General features: G+C 37.0%; 1 protein-coding gene and 1 long non-coding RNA gene across 2 annotated transcripts in view; one reads left to right on the top strand and one right to left on the bottom strand.

The window, feature by feature from the left end:
- The window catches only part of loxl2a (lysyl oxidase-like 2a), a 45,299-nt gene that overhangs the window by 5,617 nt on the left and 21,287 nt on the right, over positions 1–18,395 (bottom strand). The window contains exons 4-12 of the mRNA XM_030134048.1: positions 15,511–15,719; positions 11,977–12,193; positions 9,762–9,945; positions 7,674–7,825; positions 7,411–7,578; positions 3,831–3,996; positions 2,563–2,803; positions 1,459–1,574; positions 518–654 (exon numbers count right to left, since the gene is read on the bottom strand). Coding sequence (XP_029989908.1) covers positions 518–654; positions 1,459–1,574; positions 2,563–2,803; positions 3,831–3,996; positions 7,411–7,578; positions 7,674–7,825; positions 9,762–9,945; positions 11,977–12,193; positions 15,511–15,719 — 1,590 coding nt within the window. The remainder of the gene's footprint in view (positions 1–517; positions 655–1,458; positions 1,575–2,562; positions 2,804–3,830; positions 3,997–7,410; positions 7,579–7,673; positions 7,826–9,761; positions 9,946–11,976; positions 12,194–15,510; positions 15,720–18,395) is intronic.
- LOC115419343 (uncharacterized) overlaps positions 5,840–18,395 on the top strand; it is a 14,178-nt gene continuing 1,622 nt past the window's right edge. Inside the window, exons 1-2 of the long non-coding RNA XR_003935427.1 lie at positions 5,840–5,976; positions 9,517–9,524. This is a non-coding gene — a long non-coding RNA (uncharacterized LOC115419343). The remainder of the gene's footprint in view (positions 5,977–9,516; positions 9,525–18,395) is intronic.

Here is an 18,395-nt window from a genome sequence, read left to right as displayed (position 1 = left end):
CTCCAGGTACATTTTTATGTTAATCTTTGGTTCGGTCCGAGTGTGTCTGAAGAACACCAAGTGTCTTCCCTTTTTTTGAATAAAACTTTGTGTTCTCCTTTAATTTCTAAACTTTTTGCTGTTATGAAACATAATTGTAGATGTTTATAGTATAATACAATGTATATCATTATGATAAAAATTGAAAAGAATATGAAAAATTTGTATAGGTATTCCTGTAGATATGTATTTTACCCCAGCGATAAGGTGCTGTGCTGAAAAAATGTGAAAATTATCGTTAAAAGTCTGCGAAAACTGCTTAAATTTGACCTTGAAAAATGTGTATGAACCCTGTCTTAATTTATGTTGGTCTGGATGAGACAACACTGAGGCAGAGAGTCAAACAACAGCATGTGCAGACGTGGAAAATGTCTGTATTCGTTTGGTCTATAAAACTACACTGGCTGCAGATGAGACAATCTTTCCAGCAGCAGATATCAACTCTGGCTAGTCCAGCAAACAAAATGTTCTTTTGTACCTGGAAGATGTAGTCGCCGGGCAGCACGTCTGTGATGTCGATCCACTGGCAGTCAATGTCGTGTCTGTAGGTATCCCAGCAGCCCACAGTGATGCCCTGAGCCCCGAAGTTTGCACATTCATACCTCTTCTGAATACCTGTTAATATGTAGAACAGTTTTGGTTTCTTTGATTCAGTTTTATCCACATATTTTCATCAGATTAAAACTGATATTCTTGAAATGATAGTTTATGACTGATGTAATGATTATACCAGAGATGTTTCCAGCATAGGAAGAAGAAAAGGAAAAGTGTTGGAGCCATATTAGAGTGTATAGGATGTATATGTTTATCTATTGTTGACTTTAACCCTTCATCCAAAATGTCAACCTTAGTGTATTATCAGAGGACAGAACAAGATTTTATTACTTTTGAGAAATGTTTCAAAATTTTGTATTATTTTGCTTTTTATGTTGAAAATCAAGGTTAATGAAGTTACCATATTTGGTTCCTTGCCCATAAGCGGAAAAAAAAAAAATCCAAGAAGTATATATAAAAAATACAAGAAAAACACATGTAAAGTGAAGGGAACATGTAGTTTAGAACAACAAACAAAAGTGCTGATCCAGACACCTTCATGCAGAGGTGGACCTTACAGACCCTGTAGACCACATTGGACTCACTGTCATTACTGTAACCGTTGCTGTCACTGTCTTGTAATGCATGCGGAAATGACAAAAAAAATGTCACTTGCTTGATAAAGGGTTAAATACTGATTATTTTCTCTTGGGTATCTGAATCTGAAGAAATTTTTAAGACTAGAAATTAAAAACTATACATCAGTGGCTGCACTCTGTTGATGGTGAAAGAGCATCATGGTTCACAGAGCAGAGCCTCGGAATAATGAATGAATAATGAATTAAATTATCTAATAGAGAAGAATAAAGACAATGTGTTCTTTACCTTCATCACAATGGGTGTCCTCCAGACAGAAGCTGGCTTTGTGTCCTTCTGCCACCTTAGTGCCGTTCAGACTCAACAAGTCATAGTGGGTGAAAACCTCCATACTGTGGAAATGTCTGGATGGGATGGAGAAAAACACAACTTTGACACATCCTATATAATGTTTATATGCCATATTTAGCTGCTCCAAAACCACCTGTACATATATCTGTGTTGCTTCCTCATCTGGCGTCTGAGTTTTGGCTCAAAATGTAAAAGGATTTTCTTGTCAAACTCATTTTAGTTCAGGGGCTGCATACAGACCAATATGACCTAATGTGGACCTGACCAATAAAATAACTAAATAAATAATAACAAAAAGCTATAATGTAATATAATGTCTTTATAAACTTTTGTTTTTTAGAGTGAAAAAGTAAAATTACATTCTAAAAATATTTACATCTACAAACGATCCTTTAAAAAATGGGAATAATCTGAACAACGTGAAATTTCTTAATAAGTGCAATTTTTAGACAATATTCTGCCTCAGTTTATTATTTACCTATGTGCATTACAACGTACAGATCACAGTGGATCTACAAATACACAAAACATTTAATAACCACTATTTTTCATAAGACATTCAGGTTATTCACATTTTTTTGTGAAAGAATAGTTTGTAAATATAAAAATTTTCCTGTAAATTTACTTTTTTACACTAAAACAAAGAGAAAAATTTGGAGTTGTCATTAGTTATAGGTTATCATGATACTAACCAATTTGATCTCAAATGGATCATACCAGTAAAATAGTATGTGACACTGGAACTAAAATGAGTTTGACACCCTTGACTGTTAATATCTTCAGTGTAATTTTTGCATTTCACATTTTCATCCCATGGGCTGGGTTGGATCTTTTGGTGGGCCGGTTTCGGCCCGCAGGTCGTATGTTTGACACCCCTGTCCTAAATAGTATCAGCAAAAGCACAGGGGTTAAAGGTCAGAGTATTAGCCCTTCAGGAGCTTTTGACATCCGGCACTGGCCTTAACAACAGTTACAGCTCATATTTAGAAACACAGGTCAGGTTTCATACAGGATTCAAAGCAGGTCTTGTTGAGGTCTCACCTGTGACATTCGTGCCAAATCCAGGACTGATGACCCGCCCGCGGCCTGAAGTCTGATTGGCCGTTGTTGTGGATCTGTGAGGAGAAGCGGAACAGGCGTCGGTACGAGGTGGAGTCAGCTTTGTCGGCGCTGCTGGACAGACAGCGCTCCTCCTGGGCACACTGGAGGGCATACATGGGCCTGTCCTCCAGGTAGCTGGTCTGCTCCACAACCTGTGAACTGAGGACCAGGTCTGGGGCCGCTGGGGGGATGAGATTGGTGTGGTTTAATCAAAGTACCTAATAAACCAGTAAGACATCATGTATAGCAGGACTTTATCTTATTTTACAGTAACTGATAGGAAAACTGTACATTATTCGGCTTATTACTGGAGAAATTAACATTTTGATTAAAAAAAATATATATATATATAGATAGTAAAAAACACGGACGAAAATTAAAAGCTTTCCAATGCCATCATGCAGCAAGAGAGCTACTTCATCATTTTGTACTGAAAGATTCATCTTTGTCCTCTAATCTCTATAGTCTTATACTTACTTACTCTTATACATATATACTGATAAGAAGAAAGCTAGTCTATATTATAAAAGCCAAGTGGCCTGTGTGTGTGTGTGTGTGCGCGCACGCGTGTACGCATGTGTATATGTGTGTGTCTCAGGAATCACACAATAATGGAATTGTCAATATTTATCATCTATTTTTCTATTACTTTAGTAGTCCGGCTCACTTGAGGTCATATTTGGGCCCTGAACTCAAATGAGTTTGACACCCCTGTTCTACAATGTGTCCCAACCTTTTTGGATATGGGTTGTATTATAAAGATACTAAACTTAGGGTTGCTACAGCTTTCTACAAGTTAAATTTAAGACTCTTTAAGACCTTTTTAAGTCTACTTAGAACAGAATTTACTTCCTATTTCACAGCCAAACTGGCCAAAATTTGTGACTCCTAGAATTTAGGAAAATATATTTATTTACTCCAACACCTTGATTCCCACTGCCTTGAGTTATTTCTCACCAGGGGCTGGAAAGTTAACAATAATTGGTTCCTAATTTCAATATAAATCGTCAGGTTGGAACTGAGTCAACTAACGTTAGTTTCGTTGCATCTTGGATATTTAACAGTAAGTTTATGGCAACATAACTTAAGTCCTACCATATCAAATGTTTTAAAGACCTTTTTAACGTATTAAATGCAGATTTAAAAATTCAAGACTTTTAAGACTTTTTAAGACCCCGTGGGAACCCTGTAAACTTATATCATCTTACTTTGTGTACAGGAGACTCCGGCAGCGAAGCGTCCGCCTCCTTTGGGACAGTCGATGTGTTTTCCATGATGCAGACACTGATCCAGGGTCAGCTCAGTCCCTGAACACCTCACTCCACTCATCACCACATTATCAGCTGAGGAGTCTCCCTGCCAATACCAGGTCTCCTGTCAAAAAAAAAAAAAACATGCAGAAAACACAAAATATTTAGCTAAAAGTAAAACAAATGAAGTCTAAGTCTAAACAGATGAAGAAGATCATCTTCCTCAAAGTGTTTTGGAAAATAAGTTTTGTGTGGGAAGGTTTGGAGCAGAGACATTATCGTAATTTTCCTCCTGCAGATGATTTGGAGACACGTAATCCCACTTGTACCACAAGGCAAATCCAGTCACAGGGGTGCTCTGCTGTCCTCACAGTCCTGACTCAGCCTCTTTACAGTATTTTACAAAACCACAAGCGTATCTACTGTAGGAGCAAAAACTCAAACTTTTTCCATTATCTTCTGCGGAAGTGGAGGATTCATGAGACTGAAATTGGGCAGTGGGAGTAGTGGCTGGTGGGCTGAGGAGAGGGGCAGACGTGCAGCAGTACAGTTTGAGTCATTTGTTCCGTCTGGTGGAGGGGTCTGCCTGCAGAAGTATTTAAACATCAGACAGGAAAGAGTCTCTGGCACAGGCTGTGTTTCATGAATCCCTACTTGTGCTATCATAACAAAGCGCAGACGTTTGTTACCCCCGAGTCTGCCGTTAACATGAGAACCCTTATGCAACAGCAACCTGGATGTCCTAACAAAAAAGGACACGTAATTATGATACTGTGACTTACTTATTTGACTTGGCACAGAATGATCCACGATATAAGGTGAAATAACTACCTATTATTACAAGCAGGTCAAAATATTCTTGACTGCAGGGTGAGTGATCTAGCAGTAACCGCAAATGCACGATGACATGTTTATGTGTTGCTCTATTAGAAGTGCTCTGCGCATAATTGTCCCAGTGTGAAGTAAACAGCCTCCTTCTGAATCAGTCCATGTTCCGCTCATAAACCACCCTCCTGTTATCAAAGCACGTCCCCATGATTCACACATACTTTCCAGACTTATATCATATTAAACCACATATGCACGATGAGTTCTGCTTCTAAAATACCAGATCATAAAGAACACAAGTGAGCGTGGGGGGTTTTAATCCTTTATTGGGCCAGTGACTATTTTTGGTAATTTCCGCACACATTACACGACAACAACAGTTCCAGTGAGGACACACGAGTCAACAATCTCAGGTCCAATGTGGTCTACAGGGTCTGTAAGGTCCACCTCTGCATGAACAGTGAGTGTACCTGCTTTGTTAGGTACCATGAAGTAATGGTACTAATGTAAGGAATGATGTTCAAAGGGATAATGTGGATGTGGACAGGGGTCTGGATCAGCACTTATGCTGGTCTAATGTTCTAAAAGTGATGTTCTAATGTTATAAAATATATGTTCCTTTCACCTTACATGTGTTTTTCTTGGATTTTTTTCTATTTAGTTTTTGGATTTTTTTTCGCCACTTATGGGTAAGGAACCAAATATGGTAACTTCATTAACCTTGATTTTCTACATAGCAATAAAAATTTTTGAAAAATTTCACAAAAGTAATACCGTCTTTTTATGTCCTCCAATAACACACTAAGCTTGAAAATTTGAATTTAGTTTAGTTTATTGTTTATGTGTCAGGGACAATGTACAAATACATTAATCTCAAAGGAAGGAGATGTTTTGCACCAGAGTTAGCTACAAACCATTGCCATCTGCTGTCCTGGGGCAGGTGCGCACACAATATATGTTTGTACACAAACATTTAGATTACATGAAATTCCAAACTAACATTAGCTCACAATTAAAATAATTAAAAACTTATATTTATTTCAATTTTATAAATTTCATATTGTTTTTTTTTTTTTAAAAGGCAATTTCATCATATTTCATTCCTAAAAACGCAGATTTCAAAAGTCTACTTGTCTTAATTCATCAACCATTAAACATACATTAAAAATATTTACCAGTGAATATATAACACTAAACACTAACTCTATATTAAAAACATGTCAGTGCATCTCATGTTGGCACAGTTGGGAATTGAGGATATGTTTTTTAAAATTTTGTAATAACTATTCAATAGACAACTTTAGACTGTCTGGCAGCTTCAGAGTATTTCTATAAGTGATCTATAAAGGGTTAACTTCACTGGACTCTTACCATGAAGGGATCACTGGGGTCAACTTTAAAAAGGAAGAAGTTCACGTAAACCTGACAGAAGTGTGACGTTGTCAGTGAAACTTCAAACAAGGAACCAAAGCTTTCCCTGACGCCCCTGCTGAGGATTTGAACTTTTATTTGTGTCACAGGTTTAACACGGCTGACCTGTTTACTGTGCAGAGTGTGTTTGTGACGTTTCTAAGGCCATAGGCATCAATAAAACTGTGATGGAGAAAAAGTTACTGGCATCCACCAGAACACAGACACCGACAGGCACTGAGGAGGATCAGGGTACCGAGTTCATTTACAAACAGCATCTCCATGGAAACAAGACCACTTTATGATTAAAGATCAAATGAACTTCACCATGCAACACTGTCACTATTATATAAAGGGAAAGTATGGCTATAAGCTGCAAAATGTCCACAAATTATATCATATGGATCATAGTACTGTACACTTGGAATGACAACGTACAAAGACAATAAAATAAAATAAAATAAAATAAAATAAAGAGACAGGGGATTTTCATCCAAATGCATCACAAATTTCAACAGAATTTTCAGAAAATTGGCAGAAAATGTGCTAATTTATGCATGTTTCTATCTACTCTAATTGTGCAAATATTAGGAGTTCTTCCATCAGACTCAGAAACACTTTAGTAATTTTAAAATGGGAAATTATTGAAATTGTCGTTGACCATTATCATCTTTAATCATCATCAACATCATGGTTTAAATCTATATTAACAAGGTACTGATTGGGAAACTAGGTTTAATACATTACAAGCCAACAGCTTCCAGTTACCAAAAGCATCTCATCTAAAACAAGATTTTGAAACACTAATCTATAATAATTTGAGTAAACTCCAGTTTCTCAGCTGCATCAGATATAATCCACTGGATATTGAGAGGCTCAGTAATGATTGTGGAAATGACATCATATTCTGCTTCATCAGTTCGCCACTAAAACCCATGTATTTGATAAATGGTTTGAATTTTTAGGTTTTTTTGCCAAGAAAAAAAAGAAAAAAATCACTTTTCCGTCAATTTCTTTTTGTTCCGAAATACATAGCATGAGAATTTACTCTTAGATTTTATGAACATCTATATGGTCAGTAACTTAAATGTAGGCACATACCTGATTGGAAACAGCATGATGCAAAAGTGTTTTCAGATACCTTTTTTTATGGAATGTTCTGTGCAGTGGACAGTGTTTTTGTTTTTGGGTAAAGCTGTGAAACTCTCGTCCCCTACAGAGGACATAAATGCATTGCTGGGTCTCAGGAGGATTTAGTGGAAGTGAGTGAGGACAGTTCAGTGAATGTTAGAGATGTTACCTGAAAAGCGTGGCTAGCGAAGCCCAGGCCCAGCTGTTTGCACACCACCATGGCCTCCATGGTTCCCCAGCTCTCACTGCATACTGTGCCCCAGACCAGAGACCCGTTCCTCTCTGCCAGAACCTCCACACGGCCCTCATAGGGATTACGGCCACCACTTAACCGAAGCTGAGGATGGAGATAGACATGAGTTCCATGCAGTGCTCAACAGAGAAAACACCAGTTGTTTGTTTTAGATTTTGGGTATTGGAGCTCTGACTCACTCTGTTGTGGAAGCCCATGGCGGGGACGTTACACTTAACAGCTGCATCTTCCTCATGGCTACAGCCCAGAGCATCTCGATTAAAGTAACACTCTGTCAGAGACTTTTCGAACCCTGAACACTCTACCTCATTCATGTGGACCGGACCGATCCCTACAGGAAAAAAAAAAAAAAAAGACACACATTCGTCACATTACTTTTCATTTCTTGAACTGGTGACTAAACATAACTGAAGTGTTAACGTCATGCCCATTACTGACCAGAAAATTCCACTAAGAGGAGTCATCTACATATTTCCGTCATAGAAAAAAAAAAAGACTTTCGTATTACACAACAAGATTTGGGAAACACAAGTCATTAATTCCTAGTATTTCTGAATGAGAAAACATGAGCTTCATCTGCTTGAGTGTTTCATTGGAACAACAAGTTATGCTAAAGACAGATTTCCTGTTCCCCTGAATAACCATGTGAAGGAAATGAGCAGTGAGCTATGTCAAATCAAAATGAGACGCTTGAGACCTTTAAAACAGATAAATTCTCTCGCTGCACTTCTTTCCAAGTAAAAAATATGTGTAAGTGTTCTCTCCGTTCAGGTTTTTCCCCCATGTGAGCGAGCAGGAATGTCTCTGGTGATTTAAGATCTGAATGTACAGCCAGAGGTGGAGACGATGTAGGAACGTTAAGTCACACACTGTGGAATCCTCAAAAAACAAGACAGTTACTTGAAAGCGACATTTCATTTTTATTGATACTTGTTTCGTCCACTCTGTGATTTCTGAAAACCAACGTTGATGATGTTTTCAGCCGGCATTCCGTGTGGGTGCCACTTTTGGAAACAGTGGTCAGGTCTTTAAAAACATCTCGCCGTATAACCTTGTGCATTCTCCAACAAAGAATTCCTCGCCTAAAGCCCATAAAGGGTGTTTTCTTTCCTGGAACATTTTGTGCACTTTTGGTTTTGTGCTGAGAAAACGGACAATGCACATATGAATCTAGTAATTCTGTGGTATATTGCATTTCGCAGAATCAGGCTCTGGGTCAAGGTAAAAAGATTCATGTGCTCCTACATATGTTCCTTAAAGTCTCCTTCACATTTGGCCTGTACTTTTATGTGCTGACTTCAGGTCTAGACCGACTGAAGTTGAGAACAAAACAGGTGGTGAAAGATAAAGAGGAAGAGGTGGTGTCTGGTTTTAAGGTACACCTTACATTTTCACAGCTGGGAAAGTTGTACTTGGACTTTTGTTGAATATTTATGCTGTAAATGTGATATCATCCAAGTTAAAATGTGAATTCATTACTTTCTACAACATCTGTCTGTGTAGGTTCTCATTTGCCCAGGTCATCGTTCTTCTCGGTTCAGCTGGACTGGTTTAGCTCTTTTGAAAATGTTTCGTCTCTCATCCAAGAGACTTCTTCAGTTCTGAAGATATGGTACATACAGTTGTGCTCATAAGTTTTCATACCCTGACAGAATGCATATGGGACAGTCTTGGATGTCCCAACATGACAACGCCATAAAACACAAGGCTAAATCGACCAGTCATTAGCTACAGCAGAAAAAAGTGAAGGTGAAGGAGTGGCCATCTCAGTCTCCTGACCTTAATATCATTGAGCCACTTTGGGGAGGTCTCAAACATGCAGTTCATGCGAGAAAACCCAAAATCTTAAAGGAACTTAAGGGGTTTTGCCAAGAAGAATGGGCAGCTTTACCATCTGATAAAATAAAGAGCCTCATCCACAACTACCACAAAAGACTTCAAGCTGTTGTTGATGTTAAAGGAGCCAAAAGAGAGTATTAAGAACTAGGGTATGTCAACTTTAGATCAGGGTCATTTGGATAGTTTCTGTTGTCAGTATGATTTAAAAACAGCAAACACATTTGTTTGATTATAAATGTCTTCACCCAACCACTAGCCACGAGTGAAAGAAAAATTTTTGTATTATCATTCATATTCTCTGAAAAATGGCCAAAGAATCACAATTTCTGCTAGAGTACGTAAATGTATGAGCACAACTGTATACGTGATTACATTTATAGGAGGGTACAAAAATCCTAAAAATTATGGGTAAACACTATGGATCCTACCTTGTCCCATTCGAGCTCCCGTCAGAGCCTCTTTGGCGCTGCCGAAGCCCAGTTCTCGACACACCACAGTGGCCGCTCGGATGTTCCAGTTGTCATCGCACACCGTCCCCCATTCGCCGTTTTTCAACACCTCTACTCGGCCTTCTCCGATCATCGCTCCACCTCTTAAACGGACCAGGGGTTGCTACAAAAACAGCACATGAAGAAGATGAAATCAACTTGAAGGATCTGCCTCAGAGTCAGATTTTTAGATCAGCATCTTGTACATAAATAAATAAATCAGGTTGTTCTACTTCAGGTGTAGATTATTATGAGCAGTGTTATATTAAATAAAACACATGTTAAAATAATATGAACACACGGTAATATTTAATCTGATGGTTTGATTATGAGCAGTGTTATATTAAATAAAACACATGTTAAAATAATATGAACACACGGTAATATTTAATCTGATGGTTTGAAAGTGCATTTGCTGAAATATGACAGTTTATCACATATTTCTCCAGACAGAAATCAAAGAGTTACCTAGGAATTAAATACACAAATACGTACAAAACACAGAGAAACACTGATGGTTTGATTGTATACATGACAGATGTTTAGTCTTTGTCCAATTCAACCTTCAAATGTTTCCAGATGGCTGAATACACTGCCACTTGATTAATACGCAGGAAATGTTGTAATCCAGTACTGGAATGTATTACGGTAGAGTCGTGCTTGTACACTCAAGGCTATATTCACATGAAAAGTATTTGTGATTCATGTAGCAATATATTGCTGTAGCACAAACACTATAAACCCACTGTAAAAACTTATTTCTTTCTTTTTCAAGTGCAATAACACAGTTACCAGTAACTCTACCTGAGCAGAGGTCAGACTAATTTGTTGGACAAATACAAGCGTCTGCAGGGTGGTCAGTGTTACTCACATAGGAGGAATATTAACCACTTGGCACCATATAATGACTTGTTGAAGTGGGGTTTGATATTTTTCAGTTTAAAGCCAGTCTCCCACATATAAAGACTGGGAGCAAAGCATGCTTCTCCTTTAATAAGACCACTCAGTTTTCCATGCAGCAAAATCACTAAAATCCAAAGCAATAATTGAGCTTAAATACACTTTAACCACATTCCCTGAAGTCATGAGCATTTCTACTGTATTTGTAAAGACAGACTGACAGACTGTATTTGTACAGTTTTCTGTCTTATGATGTCATTAAGAACAGTTTTAAAGCATGAACATATCCTTTTACAAAGTGATACATGATGGAAAAAGTAAAAATTACTTCAAGACCGGAACAAGAAGACACTGAAAACTGTTGGAGACTTTGGTCTGAATGTTTATCTTTATTTAGATCAAACTTTAATTGAATTAAAACTAATATGTCAAGTAGATGTAATGATATGAAAATTTTGTATCACGGTTACTGTGACCGAAATTATCACGGTATTGTTGAAATGTGCTCAAAACGTTCAAAAAGTACTTATACACACAGTGAAATAATTTAACAAAGTTGTATTTTGAAAAAACTAATAAAATAACATGCACAATGTACTTCCTGCAAACATTAACATGTAAACATCAAACATACAAATGTGCATTAAAGATGGCACCTTATGGCCATTAGAGATAACTGCACTAAGGGTGGGAATTGGTAGGATTTTATCAATATCAATGCCATTGTCGATTCTGCTTACCAATCCAATTCTCCTATCGATTCCCGAGTGTTTTTTGAGTGGGAAAAAAAGTAGTTGGACAAGTCATAGTGGAGCTTTATATTATATTTGCTTTAATATTATATTTACGATTCTTCTGAGTCTGATACCTTTACAGTTTAACAACACACACATTTATACTTATTATTTATTTTCTGTTTATCTTTTCATTCAATTATAACCTACTTTTCTTAGCCATAAAATCCTTTAGTGATCCTTTTGTGTGTTTTTTGTGTATATATACATATAATTTTGATATTATAATTTGCCTTGTGTTATTTGTTGATTATTTTTTGCTGTCATTTGCTGCTGCATATTATTATCATCATTGCGAAAATTGGTGGCTTTACAGGTTGTTTGTCAATTTTGTAAAAAGAAAGAAAGAAAGAAAGAAAGAAAGAAAGAAAGAAAGAAAGAAAGAAAGAAAGAAAGAAAGAAAGAAAGAAAGAAAGAAAGAAAGAAAGAAAGAAAGAAAGAAAAAGATTTTTCGGATCTACCTCGATCCTGTAGGCCTTCCTGAAGCCGGTGCTGACGCTGGGAGCGAAGGCCCGTCCAGGTATGCAGCTGATCACCACAGGCATCCCCTCCTGACATGTGCTGTTGCCCTTCAGCTCTATTTCATGGCCCAGTTTACAGTCAGAAAGGTCGGCCTCGTTGCCTGTGCAGTTCACAGAGAAACCCCAGTAGTTCTTCTTACGCCTCGTGGCCAGCAACCTGAAAAAAAACAGCAGTCATTTTAATCACTGCAGAAAAAAACAGCAACAAGTGGTGCCAGGCACAACAAACCCTGTTCCTCACACATATTGGAGCTCATTTTGGCATTGATCCAGCTGATGTCATCATGTCTATGCGTGTGCTGATGTCAGCATATCAACTGCCAGTATATATGTGCCAAGTCTGGAATAAATTGAAACAAAATTGATGTTTTTATGGACATGAAATTTCGCCCTTTGGGGAGAATTTTTTTTTTTTTAAATTCCTAAACAGTTTAAACTTTGACCTACTTTTCTCAAAATGTAATGAGATCTATTCTGGGTCACTGGCAATCTATAAACCAAATTTGGAATGAATTCAACCAATACTTTGGCTGCTAGAGTTTTAAACACACAATAAAACAAACCGAACCAAAAACAATACCCTTTGCCTCCCCTTCGAGGGGCAGAGTAATAAAAATAACACTCTGGATTGTTCAGCCAGACAGAGGTAGAAGTCAGAGGAACTCTCACCTGCATTTATTCTATTTGATATAACTGCAGATGACCTGACACTTTCATACTGCTATGGAAAAGTGAGGCCAAAATATTCCTGATGACACATTTAATCACCTTACCTGTCTGAAAACACCTAATATAATAAACAAAAATCTTCTGACATTAGTCTTCTTTCCTCTCAAACCACGTAAATAACAATATGATGAGAGAATTAATGGGATTTTTACTCAATGATGCCAACAAAATTATCATACGCTGAAGCTTTGATGAATAATAAAAGATCTAACAATGTACAGATGTATAACTACAGGCAATCTACTACTTTTACCATTTACTTTTAGTTCGTTTGTGGTTCTTTAAGTCATACAGCAATGCTGCTAAAGGCATACATCGTTCTAAAAAGTGTTTATTTAATCTGGTGCGTTCAAGTGCTGGCAAGAGTGTGTGATATTCAGGACTCTGCCATGACCTGCTGAATTGCATTGTACTCTTAATGCGAACAGTCTGTTACAAAGCTCCTCAAAACTACAGATGTAAATGATTTTCCAAGTCACAAATGTTTCTGACAGTTGAACTGCACTCATCAAAAACAAGACGGTCTAGGATGATACAAAAAACAGTACACATGTACAGTATGCATCATAATATACCACACATTTAAAGTATTAAAGCATTGTAATATTTTACCAGTCTTTCCCACAATTACATAATAAAGAGTTGTTTTATGAGAGTGTTTTCTGTGGGTGGTTTAATGATGCACATCCTTTGCTGTGAGGCATAACGGGGGTGTTGTGAGAATATTTTAACATTTCTCTGACCCTGCAGTTAATAGGAAGTTGGCTGCTTAGGGTCAGTGAAGATGCCCTAAAACGGTTCTGGACCTTGAAAGCAGCCGACCGTGTAATTAAATCTGCATGACGTTCTTTTAAAGCTTATCTAGATGTTACACACAAAGGCAAGTGTTGATTTGAAGATGGTGATTTTCCTGCTTTGAACGATGGGAGGAAGCCAGAGTACAGGGTCTGTGATAATGGATGGATGAATTGGCTTCTGGTGAAATCTAGAGATGCCATTTTTGGTTCATAGCTTTGACCCTTAAAGACCCAAACAGCCACTGGCAATCAGATCCATCTACTGATCTGAAATGTTTAATACCTGTTGAGCCACTAATCTTATCAATACATGGAAATAATTGGTGTAAAATACAGTTTGTCATCTTTTCATGGTCATCAGATATGACCCACTTGGATGTTCAGAGGCTCTGTAGTTACCATGGAAACACCGTCATCTTCTACAACATTGATTCACCAGTAAAACCCATGGAGTTGGATCAATGACAGTGGATGGAGACACTGTGATTATGTTCAGTTAATGATAGATCTGCTGCAAAAGTCACTTTTTCCTCAGTTTTTCTGTTTTGTCATAATAAATTTTTAAATAACTCTGTTTGCATGAACGTCTGAATCAAATATAGGATATTACATATAGGAAAATATATGATTTACAGTGAAAAATTCAAAATACAGTGGATAATATTATAATGAATGGTGATAAATCACTTAGGAAAGGTTAAATAGAGTAAAAAAGTAGCACTGGGTCTTTATGGGTTAATTTTGTTCAGCTGATAAAATACACCCTTCATGTGATCCTTCAACGCTGATGAAAACTATGCAACACCACATACACTTAAGACCACATAAGTTTTGTGATGTTAAGGGTAAAAAGTCCTTATTGCTAGTTTTTGCTTTGATAAAATGAATGAATGAATTGTTTATTTTTGGTTTATACATCAATCATTACACTTAGTATAATTATTATAATAAACATAAAAACCAAAAAAGGAATAAGTTAGAAGCAAAAGCTTATTCTTTGCTTAACCTTTTCCCCTGATCCACTGCTTACATTAAATTCAATGTCTACAGCATCAAGCAATCTCATTATAACAAAAGAATTGATAACAACAAAAACATATCTACCATCTCAACTTAAAATTCTTGAATGATTTTATACTGAAGGCCTTTTTTAAACTTTGTCAAAGAAATGAACGACTTAAATTCATCATCAAGTCCATCCCATAATTTTACCCCGACAACCCAAATACATCTAGACTTCACATTCGTTCTCACTTTTGTCCATTCAAAAATATAAAGGCCTCTGAAATTAGAATTATTCTCTCCGAATTATAAGAAATCTGGAATGGTATCTGGAACAAATGCGCCTGAGTGTAGAATCAGCAACATAAGATTAGCATTAAATCACATTTCTTAGAAAATATCTAGATTTTTGTTATGTCTCTTGCTGACTGTGACATTTGAGAAAGAATGTGTGTTAACATCAGAGGGAAACAGTCCAACCCAGCTCAAAGAGCCACTGTTTATAACCTTTGTCCCATGTTTTCCCAGTATAGTCCCATCCTTCATCTGCTAAAATGTTTGCGAGAAGAGTTTGGCTCAATGTCAAGAATCTGCAGGCCCAAGTCTGTTTAAAGTCATGTGGAAAATGGATGAAGGGGTGAGTGATGACCAGAAAAAACAAACAGGGTTATGTAATGCTTCCTAACATGAGCCTGGTATGGCACAACATTCCTAGAACAACTGAGGATGTAATTCAGCAAAACAGTTCAAACAGTATCACATACCAAAAAGGAAATGTAGAATTTAACAAAAGTGCACATGTGGTTCACCTCAGATGTTAAAATAACATTTTACACCACCTATAATTGGCTGTAATTATCTCCAATAAAAGCAAAATGTTTATGTTAAATCCCTAAACCATGTGAATCATTGTGTGTCTGTTTTAAGCGCCGGTGCTGATGCTTACTTGTATGGTCGCGTGTTAAAGCGTTTTTCTCCAGGGAAGCCGTACATGCCACAGATGACCCTGCTGTTCATCTCTGTCCAGTCTCTGTTACAGATCTGTCGCCACTTGCCTCCGTCTTTCACCTCCAAAAAGCCCTCAGTAATGGGGATTCTTTTCCGTTGAGAATAAGTGGCCCTGATCCTCACGTCTTCCACCTGCACATTGACACCCTGAGAAAAAAAAAAAAACAGAAAACATATTTAGAAGGAAGACATTTACAAATGGACACATCTGTCAATATTTGTCAATGACATTATCTTATTTCCTTATCTGCTGCTTTTCACTGTCTTCATACTCTGGAAAATATATCAGCTATGAAGTACCTCAACAACCTTGGATTGGATCAAGGTTTAGAATAGAATAGAATAGAATAGAATTTATTGTCAATACACCAGTTGTGCAACAAAATTGCAGGTGGTCTCTGCCAGCGACAGTGCATTTACATCTAAATAACAACACAATAAGATACAGACATATATTAGAAAACATAAGATATATAGTAGCGTGTCATCTAAATATGTGCAAATAAGAGATATACTGTATGAAATGGTAGAGTTAAGAAGATTAAATGTAGTATAAAAATGTGCAAATGTAATATTGTAAACAATGCAAAGATTCATGTAATAGTGTGAACAGTGTAGACGTACATGTTACAGCATAAACAGGGTAAATGTAACGGTATTAAACTGTATATAGTGCAAATGTGACAAGGTCTTAAACTGTAAATAATGCAAATGTAACGGTATTAAACTGTAAATGGTGCAAATGTAACAGTATTAAACTGTAAATGGTGCAAATGTAACGGTATTAAACTGTAAATAGTGCAAATGTAAAGGTATTAAACTGTAAATGGTGCAAATGTTACGGTATTAAACTGTAAATAGTGCAAATGTAACGGTATTAAACTGTAAATAGTGCAAATGTAAAGGTATTAAACTGTAAATGGTGCAAATGTAACGGTATTAAACTGTAAATGGTGCAAATGTAACAAGGTATTAAACTGTAAATGATGCAAATGTAACAGTATTAAACTGTAAATGGTGCAAATGTAACAAGGTATTAAACTGTAAATGATGCAAATGTAACAGTATTAAACTGTAAATGGTGCCAATGTAACAAGGTATTAAACAGTGCAAATAGTGCATATGTAACAGGGTAGTGGGTGTAAGTGTATATGTCAGGGTAGAGACTGCGATCTGGTAGGATCGGCGATTCTACCAGTAGAGACTCCGATCGTAGTCTCTACCAGTAGAAACTCCGATCAGAGTCTCTGACCCTAACCCTAACCCTAACCCTAACCCGATCGGAGTTTCTACTGGCAGGATCGGAGTTTCTACCAGTAGAGACTCTGATCGGAGTTTCTACTGGTAGAGACTACGATCGGAGTCTCTACTGGTAGAATCGCCGATCCTACCAGATCGCAGTCTCTACCCTGATATATATATCCAGATGGAATGCACTTCATGTCACCATTAATGATTACTTAATATGTATGAAACACAGCATAGACAAGGCCAATGAGGAAACAGGAGCAGATTCAGGGTTTTTGTTGGGTCCTGGTTACAAATGATAGGTTAGGAATTACCTAAAAAAGCATCAGCGTTAATCTTTATCATCCATAACATTTGACAGTCAAATGATTTGGTCTTCAACTTCAAAGAAAGTCCTCAATGTCGCTCAGAAAATGCCACTGACTTAGTGTTTTACCCTAAAATTAAATAGTACCATATGAACTGCATCTTATTGAAGGTTTGGGGTTGTGTCTCTACTAATCCTACAACCAAACCTACACCCTTAGAGAAGATAACTGGATTTACTCATGCCAGTCTCTCCAATCTCAGCTTTCCAGGGCTGGTACTAGATATGTAGACATTCCTCGATTCAAAGATGCATTGAGATGTGAACAGTCATAGTGAAGTTATGAGATAAGTGAATGTTCACAGCTCTACTTATAATCCACTGCAGATGGATTTTGTTTTATTTACAATGTTTGCATGATGAAGAGGGTCACGCTGATAGGGATATTAAGAAGATGCAGCTGTTTACATTATAGTTTTATTACACTGCAGTTCATTTTATTGGTTTGACAGTGGTCAGAGTAAAATGTATGACAATAATATGCTAGATTAATTCATTTTCCTAATTAAAATAGAAGATAAGCGTTCTCTGGAAGGGTTTCTAAACTAGAACAAGACAAAAACGATGGGAAAAACATAATAACCTGACTGTGTTAAGTAATAAAAAAGAAGCGATGTGCAGTAGCAGAAAATTGCATATGTGATGACTGACAATCACTGACAGGTAAATAAATAACTTAATTAAATTCATCAACCATGAGGTCAGTAAACATTTACACTTAACTGGCTTCCTCCTGCAACAAGGATTCATTTAAATGTATTATTAATTGCTCTTAAAGACCTCACCCGGACTTATTTTTCTAAACTTTCAACTGTTGTTTGTCCAGTTCTGACCCCTGAGCTCCTTGGATGTGCTGTTCGTCATCGGTCCAGGGTTCAAGGTAGTTGTCAAAGGTTAGAACACGTACACTTTGTAATGACCTGCCTCAGGAGAACATGGCTGTAAACTCTGTCTTATCTTACAAATCAGTGTGAAACACACTTTTTTAGCCTGACCTTTCAGTGATTTTATTCTGTGACTAATAGTTGACACTGATATTAACTTTACTTTGTTTCTATATTTTTTTTTCTTACCCCTTAAGAAAGAAATCTTTGTTATATAAATGTGAAAAAATTTACCATTTCAGCCCTTCATTGCATTATCTTTAAATGAACACAGGTGAAAGCATACAAATCTATGAAAAAACCTTTAATATAACACAACAGATA

This window comes from Sphaeramia orbicularis, chromosome 5, assembly GCF_902148855.1.
Source record: "Sphaeramia orbicularis chromosome 5, fSphaOr1.1, whole genome shotgun sequence".
Classification (NCBI taxonomy): Eukaryota; Metazoa; Chordata; class Actinopteri; order Kurtiformes; family Apogonidae; genus Sphaeramia; species Sphaeramia orbicularis.
Note: the sequence above shows the minus strand (reverse complement) of the source record. Positions and strands in the feature narration are given on the sequence as shown.